Consider the following 24886-nt stretch of genomic DNA (forward strand, 5'->3'; position numbering starts at 1 on the left):
ACCACCAAACACTCTGGGGAAGCATGGGCAGAAAGAAACAAGGGGTCAGAAGGTGGTGGCCTGTGCTTCTTGACCAGGTCACGGTCCACTGAGAACTGATGCTGGCTTGGCCCACAGTTTCTATCACTGGCCCCTCTACTACCTGATTGAAAGGCAACAAAATCTCCTTCTTAGTGCCCTCATCCAGGATGTCAGTTAGATGAAACTGCACCTTTGGACGTGAAGGGATGGACAGCTCTAGGGTTTCAACCGCATTCGCCATCAGGCACGGGAAAGTGGCCTGTGGTTTGCATGGGGTGGCTGCAGGGATCATGTCTAGGGGCCACGTGTGTCAGTCTCCATAAAACCCCTATGAGCAGTCTCTCACTTCTATGGGATGGGAGGGATCCAGCCCCAAAGGGGTAGGATCCATTTCCTCAGCCTAAATGTCCTCTAACTGGGGCATATATGCCCTCGTCCTTTTTGGACCAATGAACACTGCGGCAGGGTTAAAAGCAGGAAGGACGGTGAAAATGGAGTCAGCTGTGGAAGCAGATATAAGGACTGCTGGACGAGAGCAGACCTCTCCTGGAAGGTGGAGTGGCAGACTGAGTGCTTGAGAAGCCTGGTTAGATGCAGAGTGTATGCAGCGGGAAGCAAAGCTGCAGGAAGCGGGAGGCCTGTGCCGAACTACGGTGAGGGAAACAGAGCGAGGCCCGAGCTGGGAGAGACGCATCAGTGATGGACGCGAAGCCACGGAGGGACGCTGTGGAGATGGAGCGAAGCACTGCATGAGAGAGAGCTTGTGGTGGACGGAAGCCTCACTGAAATGCCAGAAGCACCGACGGGTGAGTCAACCTAGGCAGGGGGACACCGGGATGGCAGGGGAGCAGGTCATACATGTGAGAACTTTAATGAATATTGATATAAATGCAAGCAAGCATTTTATTAATACTGATCTGAAAGAAAGCAGTTTTGTGAAAACTCACAATATAAAGGAACTGTGTACTTTGAGAGAACAAGCATCAGCAAAAGCCGCAAGAGTATGTGAAAGTGCAACACTTGAATAGTGGTAAAACAAGCATCATGAGGATGTGAAATTAAAATAAACCAAGAACCACTGTAGAGCTGAAACAGTGGCAAAGGGCATATGAAAGAGAAGCAAATCAGGTGTGTTGGTTGTGTGACCTTTAATGGGTGGACCGTGTTGTTCAACAACTGCGCCTAGACCGAGGATACCCATCTATGGAAAAGCCACTTAAATACCTGCAAAGAAGCTTGTGATTGAATATAAAGGAAATCTTGTGTGAACTGAAATTAAGGAAATTTACTTTGTGAAATTGGTGAAAGGTAACCAAACCAGAAGAGCTGGAAAGTATTACAAAGAATCGTGGTTTTGGAAAAGTTGAAAGACTTGAAAGCTAAGTTTTTCTGTTTCTATACTTTTAATTTTAAAAAGAAACTGTTCCGGAATGGTTTTGTTTTAAAATAAAAGTGTAGGAAGAAGTTAAAACTTGCATTTTAGTGAACTGGCACTGAACATTCCCTTAAATGTTTGGGGGTTTGGATTGCGCTTGGGAGGGGGTGTGATGAGGGTTTGTGGGGAGCAGGGGCAGGTCAGCAGGCAACATAGTTCCACTACTTCTTTTCGTACACTTTGACCACTGTTTTGAACTATTTCAAACCTTGGAGAAGGGAAACCCTTCTGGCATTGTGAACTATCTTGAACCTTGAGGAAGGGAAACCCTTTAAAACCAAGAGCTGGAAGAAGCTCTGAACTGTTATTTGAACACTATTATTTTGATGCTGACATCCCTACATATTGTATACAAATAGATGTGAGGGCAAGTGTAGGTTTTGGGACACAGACAGACATTTACTTTGGACTTCCTGACATAGACTATCTTTACTTTCAATTAAGTAGGGAAATCCCACCTTAGCGTAGGGCAGGTTAGGCCTTTTTCCGCTCCTCTTTTTAGTTTAATGAAAGTTTATAGCTCAAACTTGGGTTCAATTGTCTGTGTCTACTTCATGATGCCTTCACCGGGTCCACCATCATATTTTTACCTGTGGAGGAAGGTGAAATGTTTTGCTTTGGATTCAACGACTGGCACGACGCGCAGTCCTGTTCGTCATGACCATCACCAAAGGCAGTAAAGGCATATGCAGTGCGGGTCCGACACAGCCATTTGATGCCCACAAAAGACAGAGGATTTGAACGACCAAGACCTTGTCAGATTGTGCATCGCGACATATACGAGAGATGTAGCAATCAAATTCAGTAACAATAAGTAGTTAGGAGCAGTGTTTCTAGAGCGAGCAGAGTGTGCAGAAAAAGGGAACTGAGATCAAAGGGTGTGACGTCTCTATATACATACTGGCCCCAATGTCATGTCCAGCACAGGGCGTGTATAGGCGTCGGTGGAGCCGCACTGCAGCCCCCTGGCGGCAGACATTTTTCCAAAGAGGTGCTGGCACTGGGAGATAGATATCATAGAGGAAGAATCTTTGGGAGGAAGGAGTCATTCGAAAATGTAATAAATACACTAAGAGGGAAATAAAGGTGAAACAATATTTCCTGCTCCGAGAGACCTAGGAAGAAAGAGAAGAGGCACCGATTCCCCTTTTGCAAACAGCTCCCAGGTTGCGAGAGCATATGGAACTTGTTCAAAATCTAGTCTATACTCATATGGAAAAAGCCCAAGAACAACAGAAGTCCACTTACGACATAAAGAAATAGATACAAGGACGATGGACACTTTTCTAACTGAGGCGAAAGACTATTTTGCTATTTTTCATAATATCTTTGCGAGGACAATCTCTTTTGGAATGCTAACCACAAAGATGGCATCGTAAGGGTTTCCTGTGACTGTTCAGCCAAGTCTACCACTAAGCAAACCAGGAAAAGCTTACAGAGATCCCTATTCCTAAGCAGTGTGTCAGCCATCCTTTTTTCCTGAGCACACGTTTGTGAAAACCTTTGTTGAGGGCTAAACAACCACTGACCTTAATGGTGGGGCTAAAAAACCTGACAAAAAAGGGAGGCCAAACATCCCTAAAAGTTAAGAACATGGAAAGAGCAACACAGTTTAACACTCCAGAGGGGTAGCAGGCTGACACAAAGGTACAATTAGTTCACACACTTCTCTTTAGAATATACATCACGCTGATATACTGAAAGATATATGCATTAATTATGTTACGCATATAAATCAGTTCAAATAATTACTTAGCACATAATAAATACATAGTACTAAGATGCATAGTATTTTATAAAAACAATAAATAGCGTTTAACTACTTTCTTGACTCCACTGCCTTTAAGTGGGCCCACTATCTCACATAGATACTAAACATACATGAACAGAGGGAGTTGAACAAGGGAACCACACAGCCAAACAGATCAAATAAAATTCCCTATATGCCTTCACAGTGTCCTATATATACACTATGCACCCCTGTTATTTATAGTAGGTCCGAAACCAGAGGTCTGTGTATGTTACCTTGAGGATGAAAAGGGGGTTGGGGGCATTAAAGGCATCCCTAACAGAGGAGCCAAATGATTTACCATGGGGTTGTTTACTCAAAAAAGGTTGCAGTAGTAGGGGAAATCCAGTAGCAGTCCCTCCGACCATAAAAGGAGGTGTGATTAAAAAAAAGAACGTTTAGAGGTCCCAAAAAAAGGACAACAGAACCCCCAAAAATGGAATTCTGGCCTAACGGGGAACAGAGAAAGCATCCTAACAGGGGACATAATGGAAAAGGCACAACAAGGAAAACAAACACTTGCACATCAATACAACTATAATCTTGAGCTATGGTGGCAAAAATATGATGTAATACAAAATCCTATTTAGAAACACTGATTTAATAACCCCAACATGCATACCTGAGTACACCTGGATGCAATTCATTCACCACCACTCTTCGGCTCCATGCCACCAGATCTCTCTCTGTTGCTATTTGACTCCGTGGGGCATTAAGATGCATTTGCCTGACACCCTCAATCTGACCACTCCGCCTTAAACCAACATTGGATGGTGAAATCATATCCAAACTTGGACTTCTCAGAAGAACTAGGGAAAAAAGTATTACTTATGTGTTAGATCACCGTTTTATGTAATTTAAGAACTTGCAATAAAATGCAAGTACAATTTGAGCAGTCTGGTTAAGGGTTCCATAGTAATATTGACTTGAACACATATGCAACACCAAATTAATATGTAAACATAAACTGAAAGACGTTTTGTATGAGTGGAGGATGCCATTATCCTGCTGGTCATGTAAAATACTTTTACTCTATTGCGGTGGATTATCTCATACACAATTTTCAGCAATGTGGCAGCCTCACGCACTTCTTCACTAATAGTTGCATGCAATCATGCTCCCTTCCTGCACATTGTCTGCTACTCCCTCTTGCTGCTGCAAATGATAACAATCAAATAAATACTATGGGTTAGGTGACTGTTTGTAATAGACAGAAACAGGATGTATTCCTAAGTTAAGTTATGTTTACATGTTATTAGTTCTGTTCATAGTTGCACATATGTACTTGTTTACATCTTTCAATACAGTGTACATGCACTATCATAGAACATGCAACCTAGAACACAACCAGTTCAGGGGTTCCAGGTTCCATGAAGGGCCGGTTGGTGTGGGCAGGAGGCTGGGGGTCGCTGTTGAATGAGGCTCAGCTCGAAGTCCTACTTGAAGTTTAAGTACATGTGCAGAGCATCTCTTACTGCATGACTGAACCTAACAACTGGTGACAAGGATCAAGGGAAGCAGCAACCTCCAGCACTCCAATCCCAAGCAACAGGAGGATCGGGCGAATGCTGTTGGGAACAGAGACAGAGGCGAGCGGGCAGCCAGCAGTACTGAGGTGAGGGCTGCGCAGCATTATGAAAGTAAGGAAGATTAAGTGTGCTGTGAGGCATTGTGCAAGCAAGGCAGCATAATCTTGAACTAATCCGGCCTGATACGGCGCAAGTCACTGTTGCCGGCGACACGCCCACGGGTCAGAGGAAAGGACCCCAAGACATGCCGTGCGTGCAGCCATTATGGGCGAAGTAGAGATCAATAGTGTTGCCTTGGCAACAATCACGGCAAAGACACAGAAACAAATCCTTTCCGCTCTCGTCTCTAGCACCAGCTGTGAAGAGAGACAAGAGCAAGAGGGCTCCTAAAGACAGTGAAAGAAAGTAAATTAAGACAAAGTGAAAAAAGGAAGTGTGATATCTTGTGCTGTCGTGAGGAGAATGGGGCCTAGGCGTTCCGTGATGCACGTAGGAATGCAGACAGCAATAAAAGACACAACAGACAGTACTGGAGTCAGAGCTGCAACTGCCGTTGGCAGATTCTACGCTCGTCTTTATTTCCAGATGCCCACGTGACCGCGGTCACGTGGACATCACATTCCTCCCCAACTTTTGGAATGATTAATCAAACATAAATGATACTCATATTTAACACAACAGTGCTCAACATTGGGAAAACTTTTTGAACCTCTTGTTTGAGACAATAAAAAAGACATCAGTGTCGATGAGGAACGTATTATAACCATTAATAATAGTCATTTAATCTCTACTGGCTCCCATGTGTTCTCCACCAATTATACATGCGACTTCTTGTAGATACTGTGAAGGACATAGGCCCTCATTACGACCCTGGCGGAAAGTAACTGACCTGACCGCCATAGCGTAAATAGCGTTTCCGCCATTGCACGATGGAGTAAAGTGCGGCTAATTCTGACCCATCGGGCACGAGCATTACGCCATGGCGGAAGTGCAAAGTCTGCGATGGCGGAAATGTCCCCAAAACGCCCCTCACCGCCGTTGTACGGCGCCCTAGGTGCAATTCCGCCACCCATCATAGCGGTCACCGTAATGAGCGGTAATCGCTAAATACGGTGACCGTAAATATACGGAAACGGAAGCCAAAACATGGGGCCGGAACGGGAAACAGCACGCCGTACACCTATAAAATGAGAATCCCAACACAACCATTAAAAATCTGACCCTGAGACACATCCCAACCCGTTAGCCACCCTAGTGAAAACAATCAAAATGGGAAAAGTTTCAAAAAAAGCGTGCGACCGCAAGAGGCAGGTCCACTTCTCCCATGAGGAACTCACCGTGCTCACAGAGACCCTCCAGGAGAATGCTGCCGTCGTCTTCTCGACGCAAATGACCAGGACGGCACTTGCGAACAAGAAGGCCATATGGGCCCTGGTGGCACAGCGGGTAAGTGCGGTGGGGACCGCACCCCGCAACCCACAGCAATGCAGAAAGCGATGGGACGACTTGCGTATACGTGTACGGAGCATACTATCAGCCAACCGTAACATTGCCACAGCTACCGGGGGAGGATCGGAATCACCCATCAAGTTGACCCCCCGGGAAGAAATCTGTGCCTCCACCATTGGAATGGAGAGTAAAGAGGGAGTCGGAGGGATGGAGAGAGGTGTGCAGACATCCGAAGAATCAGGTAGGTGGGCCAAATAAAAAAATGCTAAATCCACAATGTCCAATCATGTGAAGTACCATGTGTCCACATAGTGCAACAGAAACACATGTCCAGGAGAACGTCCACATACATTGGCCTGCTAGCGCACTTTAAAAGTCACATTAAATAACTAAAAAATTTAAAATCCTAAAAACACACTCTACACGTGCAGCATGCACACCCTAACTGCAGGCTGCAAAACAACTGCATCCTCAATCCACACGAAAATGAAACCACCTCCAAGGCCCTGACCCAAATCACCCTCAGGTACCACCCCAATGCATGTGATACATTGCCATTCCAATTTCCAGAGACCCATAAATAACGCTCGTCCTCCTTTGCTCCACCACAGGGTCCGATTCAAATGACGAGCTACAGGACACCCCTACCAGCACACCTGTAAAGAGGGCCAAGACCAACGGCCAAAGACCCTCCACCTCAGCTGCACGGATCAAGACACGGCAGCAGCACAAATCAAGTGGCAGCACACAGGAGGGGACTTCAACAGGCACCCCAGCAGCCAGCATGCCCACAACAGCAGCACCACAGGTCCCCCCAATGGATGCCACAGAAGGCACTGCTTCTGGTGGCAGCAGCACCATAGGTGACACTGCATTAATGGCAGCATGCTCCGACACAGAAAACGGTGATGCCGATGTAGGACCCATCCATGACCTGTCTCAATCCCCCTGTTTGTTTCATTCCGTACACCATGAGGATACCACGCAGGGGCACCCACAAGACTGGCCATCCCCCACAAGCCCTGTGGCAAGGCAACATGAGGTGATCAGCCCCTCTGTGACACCACCGCAAATGGGCATGGCCCAGCAGAGGCAACAGTCCCTCGACCAGGTGATCGTGCAACAGCAGCAACTGGCCACGCTCCTCAAGGAGCATGCTGATGAATGTGGGGCTTCTAAGGCAGCCATAGAAACATCTACTGAGACACTTAGGGCAGAAATGGAGCGAAGTACAGAGACACTAAGGGTACAAATGGAGAGAAGTACAGAGACACTAAGGGTACAAATGGAGAGAACCACCGAGAGCCTGAGGGGAGAACTGCATGCGACGTCCAAAGACGTATGTGGTGAACTTGCCGCTGTGCGCCGTGTGCTCACTGAGCTCTCACAAACCCTTAGGGACATGCATGGACGTGAGCAGGCAGAGACATCATCCGTTGCAAGTTCCGTCCAGGGCAGCCCCCAACGTAGATCTGGGAGGAACCTGCGCTCCACAGGCAGGGGTGCCCCTGATACCCGGAGAGGGGGCTTGCAATAGCGTCTGCCCACTGACAATGAGCATCTTTGGACACTGGTGTTCGGGGGGAGGTAGGAGGGTGGAGGGGGGGTGTTGGGCTTTCTTGGGTGGCGGGTCGATGGGGTGTGTAATATAATTTCACATATGCTATAAACATATCATAATCATCCAATGAGATGTGTGGACATTGATCTTTGTGTACGAGTCCTTTATAGGCGTACAGTCCACATTGTGCATGTTCCAGACACACACAGTGCCACAAGTCCCGTGTCCATGTATCAGCCACCAGGCGTTAGTGCTAGAAGCATGAATCTATGATATTTTGACGATTTTCACGGGCCTCCTGTGCCTCGCGGACTCCTTGAGGTGCTGCCACATCCCCACCCTCATCATGACCATCTTCAGGTGCTTGCAGTTCTGCGTCAGGGGGCATGGGCACATTTCTACGTACGCACATGTTGTGTAGCATGACACATGCCATGACCATCTTTGCAACCTTCTCATGGCGGTACAGGAGTGCCCCGCCAGACCTGCTGAGGCAGCGGAAACGAGCCTTCAGTAGGCCGAATGCCTGTTCTATGACTACATGGGTACGTGAGTGGGCATGGTTGTAGTCCTCCTCATGCTGGTTCTGTGGGTTCCGGAGTGGTGTAAGGAGCCATCTCTTCAGTGGATACCCGGCATCACCTGTATGTGGACAATAAAGGATGTTTGTGGAATGACATTGCTACGTACGCACCCCCCCCCCCTTCCTGCCATGTCATTGCCGCATCACATACCCCACATTATCATGCATGAAATGAGACTCACCGAGTAGCCAGGATCTGTTCCCTGCGTGTCGCTCCATGTAGCGTGGTATTGTAGAGTTCCTCAAGACCATGGAATCATGGGTTGATCCAGGAAATCGGGCACAACAATGTGTAAAGATCCTGTTGGAGTCACACACCATTTGTACATTAAGAGAATGATATTGTTTCCGGTTGCGGTACTGGACCTCCATGGCATGTGGGACAACCAATTCCACATGGGTGCAGTCGATGGCACCAATGCAACCCGGTATGCCGGCAAGTGCATGGAATCCCACTTTTGTGTTTGTAATCTCCTGCTCCGAGCGTGGTAAAGAGATGTAGTCGTCTGCGTGCTTCAGGAGGGCATCGAGCACTTGCAATAGTGTCCGTGACAACAGTGGCTGTGAAATGCCATGCAACTGTCCGACTGTGTGCTGGTATGTGCCTGTGGCCAGGAAGTGGAGTACCGACACCACCTTCAGTAGGGGTGGGATGGCGGTTGGGCTATCTATCATGCTGACAAGGTCAGCGTGTGTCATGTTCACAATGGCGGTTATGGTGTCCCGGTCCAAACGGTAGAGGGTGTGGATCTGCTCAGCAGTGAGGTTGAACGGATGAGCTCGGAGGCGTGGGATTGCGGGCTGCCTGCGTGGTGGTAGTGGCTGTGCTGGTGGGCCTTGCTGGCCCTGCCTTGCCCTCCTCCTCCTCCTGCGTCTCCTCTGTGCGCCCGGTTGTTGTAGTTGTTGGTGTTCGTCTTCTTCTTGAAGTTGGAGTACTTGCAGTGCTATCAGGTCCCCCAGGGCCAACATCGCTAGTCCTGCCGGTAGCATTTTGGAGTGTGTGTGGTTGTGGGAGGGGGTTGGGTGTGCAATTTATGTGTTTTCAGGCTGTATAGCCTCCACCTGTGGTGATTCATTCCACCTGTGCCAGCTGCAATCCCCTTTGGGCGAGCACGTCCCGCACGCAACGCTGCAATTTGATGCATGGCATCTTGCTATTACAATCATGTTTTTAATCCCGATGGCAGTGAAATATTGGTTTATATGTTCATTCTGCTATGGTCCCATTGTTTCACATACTATCTTTGCAGTCGTGAACAAACTTGTGAAGGGTCAGTGGAATGTAGTACTCGATTAACGGTGGAGCCTCATGCAGCACTGTACCGCGGTTCACCGACGGGCGGGGAGTCCCATTTGTGAGTGAAGCCAGTTGCCATTTTCACACACTGCCGCACTACATGGATGAATTTGTGATTTCTAGCGGTCACAGATGCCTTTTCGACGTGATGTTGCAAATGAGGAATTCGAAGGACAGCGCTTTCGGTTTTCAGCTAGCGGCGAGGAGACGCCCACAGGTCTGACTGCAAATATAACGTTCTATTGTTTAATGTCCTTGGGACAGGGGCCATGGCGAGAATGCAATGATTGATATGAATAGTATGGGATGCGCAATAGCGTAGTGGACGATAAGGCAGGACGTTCCCGAATACATGTTACTTCACAACACTAGAATTCCGGGCTGGAGCACAGACTGCATTACGCACAGACTCAATGGAAATTTCAAATGTTATGTGAGTACATAATCAGGCGTTTTTATACCGGGATGAGGGAATGATGTATGGATGCATGGACAGATGATTTAATTGAGAGTTTGCCATGTACATGGCTTTTTGGAATCTATCCCCTTCCCCTGCGCTATGTGATGCAGAGCTGCCATAGTGGGACCATCGTCTATCTGCCCTTGTTGAACCCTCCCTGTCTCGACGCGCCTTCAAACACTTGTGTCTGTGCACGTTACTAATCCCATCTAATGGATTCTGTTTTAACAGACGCATGCACACAAACACTCGTTTGTAATATTGTTTTCACCTCGATTTATATAGTTATGATTCACAAGTGATTTTTGGGTGGAAATAATCCTTTTGAGTGGGCTAGCATGCATATGGCTGTAGATTTAGTGTGATCATTGAAGTGAGTAATACAAATGAAGTTCTTTTTCATTTCATTTGGGTGACAGGCATCTCCTCCCCTTTTGCCGCTGCCATCTGTATGCCACTCCTGCAGATGGCTTTTACTCCCGACACCTGCTGCTTCGAGTTAATCAGTGGAGCACCATTACGATCTTATGGGACGATCGCCAATGGGCCACATGCCCTTACGCAGTACTAGTGGCTAGGAGTAACATATCAACCTTTCAGCTGGACTAGTGCCTACCTAATGGGACGGCCCTGCGGTTCTAGGCGCTTCCATGTTGGCTTTTTGAACGTGAATGTAGCCCCTGTGTACCATGAAGGAACAGGGCGTCACACAAGAAGAAGCTGGTCATTTATTGCGGATGCAGCCCACAGTAATCAAGAATCTTTTGGAGTTTATGACCTAATAGCTGTATGGGCTTGGTGAATTTGATGTGCATTAAATTTTTATTCTGATATTTACCGTGTAGCGTTATTCTTTGCAAGTAATGTAGCATATTCCTATTTGTGGAGCGATGTATTGTGAGAAGATCTGCATTGGGTTCCGGCTTCTGAGTATAGTTGCGTGGTACTGTACTGGCCGCGTTTGCCTACGAAGCACAGTAAGGTCAGGGATAGGGGCTGACATTATGACTGTTTTAATGATGTCATGCTCAGGGGCGGGGGATTAGCTTTTGTGTAACAGATGCCGGTCAGCCAGGTGGATTGGTGGAATGATGTGATTATCAGAAAATGGCTGGTCACAGGTGCCTGTGTTTGCGTGCGTTTCTTGGAGGGAGACTGAGATCATGTCCATTGGAATAGCTTCTGTATTCGTGACATCTGTGCCCTGCAGCTCCCATTGGCCCCTCTTGAGATGAGCCTGGCTGCTCAGTCACTCTGCCAACTTGTGTGGTACATGCTTATGCTGATGGTTGGTTTGTTTACTGGCAAGAGTACAGGGCTGGTGCAGTCTCAGGATACTGCTTTGAATGTTGCCTTACACTGGTGTCAAGCGATGGGGGCCTGTTGTTGTTTTGTCTCATATTTCAGTTCATATTGCTGTACTTGAACCTTCACATGCCTGTGCTGCATCAGTAAGGCAATGGTGACATGCCAGATATGGATGGCCACTCACAAGGCACTTGGAGTCCCTACAATCATTTGTTCGTTGGCATGCATGGGTGACTTGTACATTTCACTGGTTGCATTGTGTAACTTCATTGCACCTACGAGGAGTTGTGCAATGTGGGCAGGGAGTGGTGTACAGGCACTCAGTAGGGCCATTTACGGTTGGTTCACGATGCCGTAATTCTCACCATGGCGGAATGGTACTTTCCGCCATGGTTGATGGCGTTCAGTAAATGTCCGCTAGGGTCAGAATTCGCGTACCGTTGCGCCATGGTGGTAATTACGGTTTTGCATGGTGCACGTGCGCGTACTTGGTGCAGTTAGCGTTGGCGTTCACTACGGTGTCGCTAATGGCATCGTACTTTACGGTGACGGGTCATAATCGCACCGAGCGGTATTCTATGGCGGTATTACATTTCCGCCATCGTTTTTTGATTTCCGCCAGGGTCGTAATGAGGGCCATAGTCTTTCAGCCTCGTCGACGGTAGTGGTTGTCGTCTCAGCATATACCTTTCGCTCATACCTTGCATAGGAGTGTGAGGCATTTCCTCATTTTCTTCTTCTTTTCTCAGACAAGATGGAGACCTGTAGCTTGTCTCTTTTCGCTTGGTCCTTCATGAGAGTAACTGTTTTGAAGTGGTTGACTATCATCGACACTGTTTTCTTCTTTGCTTTCCTCCCACAAAACTGACAGTATTTTCTGGAAATGGGAGGCATTTCTTGACACGGACTCTCCCCCTTGCGTGGCTGACACGAGGCCATGTTTTCGTTGGGTTACTGTCCAAGGTACTGACTCATGTGGTAACGACATCTTCCCTTTTCGATTTCTGTTTTTCACTAGTACAGTGTCACCAATTTGTATTTTACTTGTCACTGCTTTTCTTTTTTTATCCTCCTTTGCGTTATGTACCTGCCTCTGTAGCTCACTGTTATACCAATCAACCTGAGCTGGTTTCCACAAAGGATGTAGAGGCAAACCGCCCTGGATGGGCACTTGGAACATCAAGTCTGCTGGACTCACATGAGTAGAAGAATATGGCGTCAGACGATATGTACGTAGAAATCTGTAAAGTTCAGGAAGCCACTTGCAGCTTTTGTTTTTGGCAATTCGAATAACTTTATTGATAGATGCCATAAATCGTTCCACATCTCCATTTGCTTGAGGCCAGTATGGCGTAATGTGATGACGTACTCCTACTTCTTTTATAAATCGGTGGAATTCTTTCCTAGTAAATGGCGGGCCATTGTCACTGCGAATCATCGACGGAATGCCATGTGTAGCAAACATTTTTTTCCAGAGCTGTGGAAACTTTTTCGGTTTCTGTTGAGTATACCAGTTCTATTTCAGGATACCTAGTGTGTTCATCAATTGCTACTAATAGATAGGCTTCATTAGTGATAGTTCAAAAGTCAATGTTGATAGAATCCCACCGGCGAGTACTTCTTGACAAGTTTTCCATGGGTTCTGGCGGCCCAAAACGACGAGAAGATCGGCAAGCACTGCAAGTCTCTATGAGTGCTAACACTTTTTGTTGCATATGAGGCAGCCAAATCCCTGACTTTAGGTATGCTAATGTTTTGACAACACCTTGGTGTCCTTCATGTGCTAACTGAACTCCTCTCTCATGCAGTGATAGCGGCAACACAATTCTATGCCCCTTTAGGATCAGTCCTTCTTCTGAAATGGATAGTTCATGGCGTATTCCAAATAATGTCTAAGAAATCTTGCGCTATCTGTGTTCTTCCAGCAACAGCTGATAAGAAGGTCTTCCATTCGCCTGTCACAGCAGCAGCTTTCACAAGTTGTAAACATGGATCAATATCTGTTTCAGATTGAATTTCTCGTAACGTCATAGTTTTTGGTCTAGCTAGCTCAACAATTGGGCATACATGTTCTTCAGTAATCTTTGCAGCTTCTTCTTCAGGTGCAGTAGGCGCTCGTGGGTGGCGTGATAAATAATCTGCTGGATTGTCAACTCCTGCACGATATTGCACATTTAAATCAAATTGTTGCACCTGCAGTAGCCATCGTTAATTTCTTGCAGGTGGGTGTGGAGCTGTGCCTCCAGAAATTGGAATAAGTGGTTTGTGATTACTGAGCACAATTACTGGTTGTCCTAGAATATACACTTGAAAATGCTTGCTTCCCCATACAATGGCTAACGCTTCTTTTTCTATTTGAGCATAGTTCTTTTCTGCCGGGGTGAGGGCTCTTCTGGCGTATGGAATAACATAAATGAGTCCATTCTGGTCTTTCTGAATTAGTACTGCTCCCAAACCAACTGGACTAGCATCCACAAGTAATTCTGTTTTTCGAGTGATATCAGAAAATGCCATGGTGGTATCACTAGAGAGTGATTCTTTAATTTTCTGAAATGCTTGTTCTTCCTTGACGCCCCATTGCCACGCAGTTTTCGCCTTTGTAAGTTCTCGTAATGGGGCAGCAACTGTGGCCAGATCTGGGATACAATGACCACAATACGTGGCCATACCCAAGAAACTTCTTACTTCCGATGCAGTCACAGGTGCTTTTGTATTCTTGATATCGTTTACTTTTCCGCAATCTGGCGAGACACCATTTTTATTGAATACATATCCAGAAAAACTCAATGACTTCTTTGCAAATTCACATTTTTCAGCATGGAGTGCGAGTCCTGATTCTTCCAGTCGTGGCAAAGTTGCTGCTAATCGAGTTATGTGTTCTTTTTCAGTTCTTCCATAAACTAAAATATCATCACTAATGTTAGTGACACCTGGCAGATCCTGCAGTACTCGTCTAATTTCATTCTGGAAAATCTCCGCTGCAGAGGAAATTCCAAAATTGAGCCGACGATATAGTGTGATGAGAAAGTGGTAATGTAGCCCAATTCTTTTGCCAGCCGAATCTGACGATAGCCAGATCGAAGATCAAGTTTGCTAAACACAGTTGCACCAGTAAGGTCTACAATCAGTTCATCAATTGTTGGCGTAATGTGTCGTTCTCTGCCAATAGCTGCATTAGGAAGACGCATATCAATACAGATACGCCCTGCATTCGGTTGCTTGGGTTTTGCTGTAACTACCATAGGAGAGACCCAAGGGGTAGTTCCTGTTGTTTTCTCGATAATTCCTTGTTCTTCTAGTTTATTTAATGCAGCTTCTACAGCAGCTCTCATGTGAAATGGGACCCTCCTGTGTCTCACAGCTTTTGGCTCAATGGTCCGGTCAATATGTAATTTCACAGAACGGCCTTTGAGGCACCCAATACCATTGAAAAGTTTTTCATGTTTATTTAAAAGAGTCTTAATGTCCTCAGGTTGAACTGCTAGATTGAACTGTATTACTTCTAGGCGTTCTGCCGTGGTGCAACTGAGCAACGTTTCAATGCCAGCATCTACAACATGAATCCGAGTTTTGCAACTTTTGCCACAATGTGACAGTGTGGTTTTAAAATATCCTGTTACTGGAAGAGGCTTCTTACAACCATATGTATACAACAGGACTGAGCGCCTTCTGAGCATCGGCTGTGGTTTCAGTTTGTCAAATCTAGATACAGGCATGACATTTACAGTAGCTCCAGTGTCTATCATCATGGTAACTGGAATGTCCTCCACTAATACTGTGCACTGTCGTGATTTAGTACTACCATGGTGATTATTGTTTCCTGGTTTCACAGCTGATATCATATGCACTTTCTCCTTTTTCTGATTATAATTCCATCTGGAGCTGCTTGGGGATGTTTCCCTGCTTGATGGACTTTCTTCACTGCTGGTAATACTGTCAGACTCTTCACCTCCAATGGCACGTGCATGCCCTCTTTTGCTTTGCCGGGGTTTGTCTCTTGTGCGTTCCCAGCGCTGCTGTTGCTTATGCATGGTAGGTCCTCTATTTCCTACACCATTTCTGTGTTGTGGTGTTTTCCCCTTGCCAATAGTGATTTTATTTGGCTTAGAACTTAAGCATACTGATGCGTAATGGTTCTCCTTCCCACACTTATGGCAAGTGGTACCATATGCAGGGCATGGTTCGTTTTTGCTGTGTTGTCCTCCACACCAGATACAATCTCGACACTTTTTGCTGGCTGATTTTCCTGGTGGCCTCTGGTGTCTTAAAGCATTTACAGTTGGAGGATTGCTCTTTGACAGATCAGCGTCTATAGGTAAACGGCTTATAATTTACTGCATCTATGCTGCATGTTCCTCTGTCCTTTCACGTAATTGTTCCATTGTCAGAATGGTGTGAAGCGGGAGGTCTTCTTCAGCTAAGACGGCACGCCTCAATGAAGACAGCCCGTGTATAACTTGTTGTCGAACTGCAAATTCTTCATCTGGAAAATCACATGACAATGCCATCTCTCTCAGCCGACTATGAAAATCATCTATGTTTTCTTGTGGGCGTTGTCTAGCTTGACTCATCTTGAATCTTTCAAAATCATGGCTGGCTTTTGGTTTAAATTTCTTCGTGAGCACATTTCTAGCAGTGATGTAGTCATCATCTGTGCCACGATTTGGCAGAGCATTGAAAATGCGAAGAGCCATGGTGCCTAGGTTAAGCATGAGAAAAGCTCTCTTCATCTCCTCATCTTCAATTTTTCTTTTATGGAGAGAAAGTTCAAACTGTTGTAACCATAATTCCCACCTAAGACCAGTGCGGCTCCCAAAAGGTTGAAAAGGTTGCATAAAAGTACCCTGTGCAGTATCTAACCATGTGCTGGTATCTGGGTTCTGGCTTTGTCTCTGCAACCTCTGTGGCGTTGTAATGTCATCTGCCATGTTTGCACTCTTTTGATAACACTTGTGGCTTGGCTGTGGAGGATTCGATAAGGTCACCACATATATATGGCTCTTAATTTGTTTTCCACATCAAATAAGACAGTTAAGGCACTATGTTTGAGTTCCAGGTTTATGATACTGCCAACATTAGCTTATAAACCACTAAATGCTTAGTATTAGCATGTTTTGTTTTGTCACTTTCAATTATGGAAAAAAAAATGGTGTCTTTATTGTGTTGCTGTCTCTTTCTGTAAATGTTCAGTGCATAATATGCGTTATGTGTTTATTTCAACTGAAGCAACATTCCTTTTGAGTCTGTAGATAAGTTATTTGTTGTGCTCTCTCTTCTGGACAATGTTCATGAGAAAGAAAAACTATTCCTCACAGATAGCCTTTCTCTCTTCAAAAATATTCTTCTTGTGTGTGAGAAGAGAGGAATTTATTTTTTTTCAATTTAGCCCCTCCCACACTCTTTGTGCGAGCGTGCAGTAGCACCACTAGTTGTGACAGATTAATTATATGTTGTACAAAGTATAGGAAGCACTTACTATTTAAGTCCTCGACGGCGGGTTTATGACTTTTTTTTTTGTTCACGCTCCCCGCCTTTCTTTTGCCCGGCGCCAGTAACTCAGCGAGCCTGAGCTGTCGGGGGAGCGCGAGTACCTGTTAATCTTTTGACAGGTCTGCTGATAATCCCCCACCTTCGTCACCAATGTGATGTCTTGTGCTGTCGTGAGGAGAATGGGGCCTAGGCGTTCCGTGACGCACGTAGGAATGCAGGCAGTAATAAAAGACACAACAGACAGTACTGGAGGCAGATTCCACGTTTGTCTTTATTTCCAGATGCCCACGTGACCGCCGTCACGTGGACATCACAGGAATGGAAAAAAAAAAAAAAAGAAGTCATTAGTAAATTAACTTACCCATTGCTGTGAGGGCCAAAATCCAACACCAAGCACAAGAAAGCAACGGCTAACTGCACACAAATTCAGTAGAACAGCAGCAACAAGTTATCATGCAGGCGGCTGAAACTGCATCATCGCATAAAGAACCACAAGACCCAGTGCAACAGTACAGACACACAAAGTAACAAAATGGTGGATAGAACTGCGTGGAGTAGCGAGAGCAAATAGATGAGTGGTGTTCCATAACACTATAGTTTATCCTCACACAGTGTCACAATGGCCAATGTACCAGGCCCTGTGTTTTTTCTACCCACACCAGGTGAACTCAAGAGTGCGCTGGGCGGATTGGAGAGATGGTTTCACAAAATATGTGTTAGATGTGTTTGGTGCAAAGTATTCGAATGACAGAAAGGAGGCTTTACTGTTCCACTATCTTGGCTCTACAGGGCAGGACATACTAAAGAAGCTACCGGAACCTGATGGATTAGGAGATGTGGGACTGTATGAGAGAACTATCGCAAAGTTGGATAAGGTTCAGGAGAACATCATATTAGCATGCTACCGTTTCGCCACCAGGGAACAGAATGTGGATGAGAGCATTGAAGAATTCATCACAGCATTGAGAGGACTAGCCATCAAATGTCAATTTACACATTGTCAAGAAGAACACCTACGAGATCAGCTCATGATCAAGTGTACCAATGACAAAATACGAGATGAAATGTGGAAGGAGAAAAACCTCACGTTGGGAAGATGCAATCGAAATTGCAAAATGTATTGAACATACTGACAATTGCATCAAAGCTCTTCCTTCTTAGAAGAGTGCTGAGACCACAAGGCGGCACCTGATGAAGGTACTGTAAACAGGAATTAGAAGCCTTCTCAGAAGCAGTGGTTAGGGGCTGGAAGGAAGAGTGACAAAAAAACAAAGGAGATGCAAGGTGAGTCAGTGCCTCGCAGTAAAAGGAGCACAGGACGTTTGTGGGGTCCTCCGAAAGAGATTTGATCTACCCCAGGAAGAAGATGTTGCAGGTGTGGTAGCAGTTTCCACTTAGCGAGTGACAAGGAATGTGCAGCCGTCCACATAATATGTCGAGAGTGTGGGTGTAAAGATCACGTGGCACGCTGTTGTAAGAATTTCAAGACATTCGGACAAGTGACGGGGGGCGTTTGATGACGAAGAGGAGAATGAATATGAGAACATGGGTAAAGAAGTAATTCAGCTCCATACAGGCTATCTCGGGAAAGGTGCTAAGTAAGCCGAGAGATTTGACTGCCTTCATAACACAGTTAGATTGTTCAGCTGCAAGAGCATGCTATTTGGATTTGTCTCGTTGGCAAGTGTTTTTCAAAATGTTATGCATCGACTATTGGGTGGAGAGAGAGGAGTCTTGTTCTATCAAGATGATGTGTTAATTTGTGGCATGAATATGGAAGAGCATGAAATACAGCTCTTGGGGATTTTAAGTGAGGCTGGGCTTACGATTGCCAAGGAAAACTGCACTTTTAGAGCAAACAATTTGACTTATCTGGGGCATGAAATATCAGCAGAGGGATAGAGTGTCCCAAAAGTAAAAGTGATGTGGCATCATATCTAGGTTTGGTGGAATTCTACAGTAAGTTAATTGAGAAGCTGTCAGATAAAACAAGGAATATGAGGAAACTCACGTGGAAGGGGGTGACAACATGTCACTGGGATGAGATGTGTTCCAAAGAATTTGAGGATATCAAACAGGACATAAGTGCACCTGTTCTGTCCAGTTTTGTAGAAGGTGGGAGGACCATGATTCATGCAGATGCTAGTGATTATGGTTTGGGTGCTGTACTGATGCAAGAGCAGGGTGAGGAGCTGTTAACAATTGCATTTGCCTCTAGAACTCTAAAAGAGGCACAAGTGAGATATTCAGTGTTGGAGAAGGAGGCTTTAGCATATACCTGGGCTGTTGGGAAATTTAAAATGTTCTTGTGGGGGCGTAAGTTTACCATAAGGACAGATCACAAGCCGTTAATCAGCATATTTTCAAAAGGGGGACTGGAAGGTGTATCCAGGTGAATAATGAAGTGGGTTAGTAGCCTACGGGGGTTGCAGTACCAGATGGAACATGTCCAAGGCAAGAATATTGCCTAGTAGATCTGCAGCGGTAGAACTAGCGGGTGAGGAATGTGCTGAGAATGATGAGGAGGATGCTGCAGAGATCTTTTTTCCTGTTAAGGAGTGCATCAAGAGAGTGGATTGGGATGCAGCATGTATGGAGGATGAAGTGCATCAGATGGTGTTGGATCTGGTGAGCAAGAATATAAGAGATGCTGGGGATGAAATAGTTAAAGATTAACGGAAGGTGAGGAACAAACTCTGTGTGAGGGAGAGTTACTTATGTAGGGGGCACAAACTAATAGTTCCTGAGAGGATGAGAGAAACAGTAATTTGGTGCACAGTGGTCATCTGGGCATAGCAAGAACCAAAGGGTTGAGAAGGTCTGATTTTTGGTGGCCTGGAGCGGACAGGGATGTAGAGTCAATGGTTAAGGAGTGCTTGGATTGTGTGGATGGAGATGAGCGTCTTAAGGTACCTCCGGTTGAGACTGCTTTAGATTTGCTTGGTCCTTTTAACATTAGTGGGTCGAAGAATACCTACTTTTTGGTGGTCAATGACCTTTCGTCAAAGTGGACGGAAATCTGTGTATTGAAAGATGTCTCTAGTAGCAGTTGGACAAGATTTTTGGAGCCGTTGTTCTGGAGGGAGGGTTTTCCCAGTCGAGGTTTGTCAGATAATGGAACTCAGTTGGTTTTAAGGGAATTTAAGATATTTCTGGAAATATATGGCATTGAACATGTCACAATAGCTCTCTACCACAGCCATGGAAACGGATGTTTGGAGAGGTTTAATGGCACCCTAATGGAAGTTATTAGTATTGCGCTAGCAACAGGAGGAGACTGGGTGAGGGTGGTCATGGAGAGGACATTCCAGTACAGGTTGGCTCCACAAGCAATGACGGGAGTGCCCCTGTTTGAGTTGTTGTAACACTCATTTGTGTCCTGGGTGGATGGGGAGGTCAAACTGAGAGTTGATGTGAAAGGTATGAGAGAAAAATTGTTGGTCAGTGGATACAAGTCCAAGTTGAGATTTGATAAAAAAAAATATTGCAGACGTTTTACTGTAGTGCTGTGTGATGTGATTAAAGTGAAGATTCCTGCGAAGGTAAGGAAATGGCATTCAGTGTTTTCAGAGCCCAAGGAGGTTGTGAAGCATTTGGGTTCTGCCATTCTGGTGAAAGGTGGTGGTATCTGGAATAAGGATAGTGCAGTCATTTGCAAGGGGAAGGCATTGTTGTCACGACTCGCTCCCATCGCTCCCATTCCCACCACTTGGGCGCATGAATTGGGGTTTATTCCCTACTGGACTTTTCCTCCGAACCTTATGCTACAGTGCTGTAATGAATTGGGAGAGCTAAATCCCTATTTTCCAAGCTACTTCCCGTCCGATCCATTCCAGGTTTTTGGCAGCCAGCATGCTTCTTTAATCAAATGACTATGCTTCCCAGAATGCCTGGCCCACTGCTTCACCTCCACCCTTGCAGGACAAGGTTGGGTGGAGGATAGGCAACACCTGTGGCTGCAGGTGCAGCAATCAGCACACCTGAGGCGTGTGCTGTTTAAGCAGCTTTAAAAGCCTCAGTTTGCTTCAGTCCAGCGCTGGTCATTGATGCAGTGTCCCCGTTTGTGACTGGTCCCTTGTTCCTGGTGCTCAGCTTTTTGCCTAGTTCCAAGTTTCTATTTTCTTGTTCCTCAACCCTGGATTTCAAATTTATTGTGCTTAATTGATTTCTGCTTCCCAGATTCCCTTTCTGTCTTCCTCTGTTTGCAGGCAGCATTTCTCAGTGTTTTCCCTTTTTGATGCAGCCCAGTTTGTCTGTGTTCTATATTTCTTTGACTTTGTCCTTTACTGCTGTAAACCTTGATGCCTTAGCCTTCCTCTTTAGATTAGTTTCCCGTCTTTTTCCTTGGATGGGTGGGGGAAGTTTGCCTTGGTAATTTCGTTTTCCCTGCTCCTGTTCCTTACTTTCTCTTGGAATCCATTCCATGTTTTCCCTTGCACTTCTGCATTTATTTCCCATTGATTATTAGGTGTGGTGTGCTGTTGTAGCTAGCGCCTGTGTGAATGCCTATGTTTTCCTCACTATTCTGTAATCACTATTCCTACTTGCCCCTTGTCTTGAGTCTTATGTATTTAGTTATCCTCCAATTGCTGTTACAGCCTTCATCCTCGGATACTGTCGCAAGCTATTCAATTGAACACAGGCAAGGATTTCTTTGCTTCCCTCACTGGCATTTCTGCGCCTCCCCAACTCTGCCGTTCACCCGGGAGGGTGGCTGGTAACCCTGTAGCACTAACTCTTTCTCACTTCCAGCTGGGCTGTCGTGTGCAATCCAAGCACTCCTTAACCATTGACTCTACATCCCTGTCCGCTCCAGGCCACCAAAAATCAGGCTCCTGAACCCGTAGAAAGTTAGAAATTGAACCTGGTGTAAGGGATGCATGGCATCACAAGTAGATACTGACACAAGAATTGCAAGTTTAAAAACCTTTATTGTTAGATTCAAGGGGGTTGGAAAAACTCCTGTCTGGCCCTATAACTAAGATGTGAGTAATCTCGACCATCAAATAATAAAGAAACTATCCTAGTCAGTCTTAGTCAAACCATAAAGGCCTATACTACAAACTAATGTGAAATAGGGATATGTATCTAAAAAAGGAAAACTCAGTGGCGATAAGAAATGTCAGAATGGCAATATAAAGCAGTATTGATTCTTGTCCCCATGTTGTATAGCAGAGGGTTAAATGTAACACTTGATGGATGAACACACTTTGTCATGCAAACATAGGTAGTTGGCTCTGCCCTCCATTGCCTTCTTGGCCATTCAAATCTGAGTCACAATTTCACAAGTTAAAACCCTCGGGTTCCCCTCACCCAAGTACAGATTACCCTTCAAGCTTCTACACAGTTTCAACAAAAAGTTTCTAAGTGGAATATTTGGTCGTAGTTCAATATAGGTTCCCCTCAGTCGAGCTCAAACCTTTCTCCTTGGTGGGGTTCCCTTCCCCAAGCTTTCTTCACATTCTACACTATAGGTTCCCCTCAATCGGGCTCAAGCCTCCTTTTGTATTTTGATTTCGCTGTCGAAGACTTTCAAAATTGGGAGGATTTTTGCTCTCACATCCACATGACCATTTCAACCCTCCTTTCTTTACTTCCACTTTACATATTTTCCTTCAGTTGCAATGTCTCTTGGAAAATGTACTTGCTACGTATAACTTGCTTTCATATCAACTGCTCCTAGATCAAGTCTTTCAAACTTTTCTTTCATGCGGTTTTGTGGCTACTTTCTTTCTCTCGCTTCCCGCTGCCTCTGCGGGATTAAAACATTTCACAGAGACTTTCGATTGGGCAATCTCACTTTGCCGGATCACTCTTCTACTTTATATTTCGTATTCACAGTTCTTAACAATGGATTCACTTTCTCTTGCAGCTTATCGGCGCTCGCGTAACCTTCATCCTCGGATACTGTCGCAAGCTATTCAATTGAACACAGGCAAGGATTTCTTTGCTTCCCTCAATGGCATTTCTGCGCCTCCCCAACTCTGCCGTTCACCCGGGAGGGTGGCTGGTAACCCTGTAGCACTAACTCTTTCTCACTTCCAGCTGGGCTGTCGTGTGCAATCCCCAGTCCTTTCGGAAATAATATCTTGCTGGGGGGCGGGGGGGGGGGGTGAAATGAGGGGAGGGGTCTCTGGCTTACTGCCCCTTCGGTTCAACCTCTCATGTTGTCGCTCTCCTTCTCCTGGTTTGCCATAGCCCTGGAGGAAATGCTCCTTCTCGTGCACTGCCTTGCTCGAAGTGTATCTCAGTGTTCTACCTTTTAACCACGTGGGGAGCGTTAATAGGTATTAGGGTGTGCGTGATTAAAGTCAAGTGCATGACCCTGCCTGATCTCAATAGAGGGACATGGTCCAGTGTATTGCATGGGTGGTAATCCTTTCAGCCTTAGACCTCTTCTTCCTTGGCTCAGTGTTTCTGTACAAAGGAGGTGAATCTGGGAAGTTGAAATATCCCATATAGGATTGGACAGGGGTAGTGGGAAAGGGGGGATACTGCATCTCGTCATTGGGTGTCTCTCCCCCACTCCCTGTGGACCCCTCACCCAGGTGACCCTCCCGCACCAGGGTCCGGATCCAAAGGCGATAGCCATACCCTGGCCACCTAAGTAAGGGATCCCAGGGTCTGGGCAGTGAAACACCCTCTGGTTTTTCACACAGGCTACAGCAAATCAATGGGGAAGACATGCCTTGCGCCTTCGTGGTCATCATGCAAGGTATTCGGGCCCAGGGCATCACTGGTCATCTCTCGGTTTCTCTAGAGACCATAGACGGTTAGGGCGATACCCAGATGCAGTCCCGCAATGAAGAAAAGACCCTCACTTATGACTTGGCAGGTGCACAGCCTGCATTGATCCCGGGCAAGGTAAAAAGGCACTCAGCAGCAGGACTTAGAATTTCCAGCCGGCTCATCTCCTGGTGGAGGGCAGCACAGCAGATTTCCAGCATACCAATTGATGCTGGAGGATGCACACGAAGAGCTCCAGCTGTTAGTCTAGACTGAAGCCCTTGCCACAAGGAAAGCTGGGACTGGGTCTTGTAGAGAAAATGCAAAGGTGCATTCTCTGATGATGGTAAACAGCCAATGAACCTAGAGCAAGATAGGACACTGGTTGGTCCCTCCCTATCGAACAGAAGGTTGAGGATTGCAATGTGGTGGTATTGGCTGGCCCTATGCTAGTTTGTGTAGCAGTCTTGCCACGTCCCTCGTCATTTACTTCAGGTCTTATTAGCTCCAGTGGTCGACTTTTTGGTTAATTTCATCTCATCTCTTTTTATTCCGTTTTTAGGCTGGTAGCGACACCAGCCCTCCACTAGGTCACTTGCAACATTCAAACTCAGAGGTGGCTTTCCAATAGTGGACAACCAGCTCCCCAGAGTCTGTCCAGCAACAACCAAGCCCCTAAAACCCTCAAGGGACTACGAGCAGATAGGCTCCCTCCATGGGTGAACCTTTGCAGGCTTTCTGCAAAACATCCATGAAGGTGCATGAAGAAAGGGGGCACTCAACAACCTGACAAGGTAGAAGGACGGCCAACAAAGGACAGACTATCTTGATCAGGACTTTAATAAACAAGTGTGATGCAATTTTTAGTAAGTGGTCCTCGAAGTGCATTTTTGTTGGTAAAAAGGCAAAGCATGATAGTGCACCCGCAAAAAGGGTAACAATGTAACGACTGCCACCTGCATGTTCAGAGAATGCCTGGAAAGTAAAAATGTTTTACTTAGGACAAAGGAAAGGGGACACTCCATATAACATGGCTTGTGTTGCAAAGGTTAAAACACACATGTCACAAAAAGGCGATGACTACTCCTGCACTCGTAGACACATAGGCCCCCCACTGAACCCAAACGACACAAAAAAGAGCCCAATGGGCCCCTGGCAGCACAACACAGAGGGTGTAGGTGCTGCCATATGAAAATATGGATTCCAACCAAAGCTGAGAGGTCTCCCTCTACTGAAAG

The 24886-nt window shown here is 45.9% G+C and overlaps 1 protein-coding gene across 2 annotated transcripts in view; it reads right to left on the reverse strand.

Moving 5' to 3' along the window:
- Positions 1-24886, reverse strand: part of BRWD3 (bromodomain and WD repeat domain containing 3) — a 1632068-nt gene that overhangs the window by 962667 nt on the left and 644515 nt on the right. For both annotated transcript variants that reach the window (XM_069612911.1, XM_069612910.1), the window contains exon 19: positions 3868-4054. In XM_069612911.1, coding sequence (XP_069469012.1) covers positions 3868-4054 — 187 coding nt within the window. The remainder of the gene's footprint in view (positions 1-3867; positions 4055-24886) is intronic.

The sequence above is a fragment of the Ambystoma mexicanum genome, chromosome 5p (assembly GCF_040938575.1).
Source record: "Ambystoma mexicanum isolate Mex_15411 chromosome 5p, UKY_AmexF1_1, whole genome shotgun sequence".
NCBI lineage: Eukaryota > Metazoa > Chordata > Amphibia > Caudata > Ambystomatidae > Ambystoma > Ambystoma mexicanum.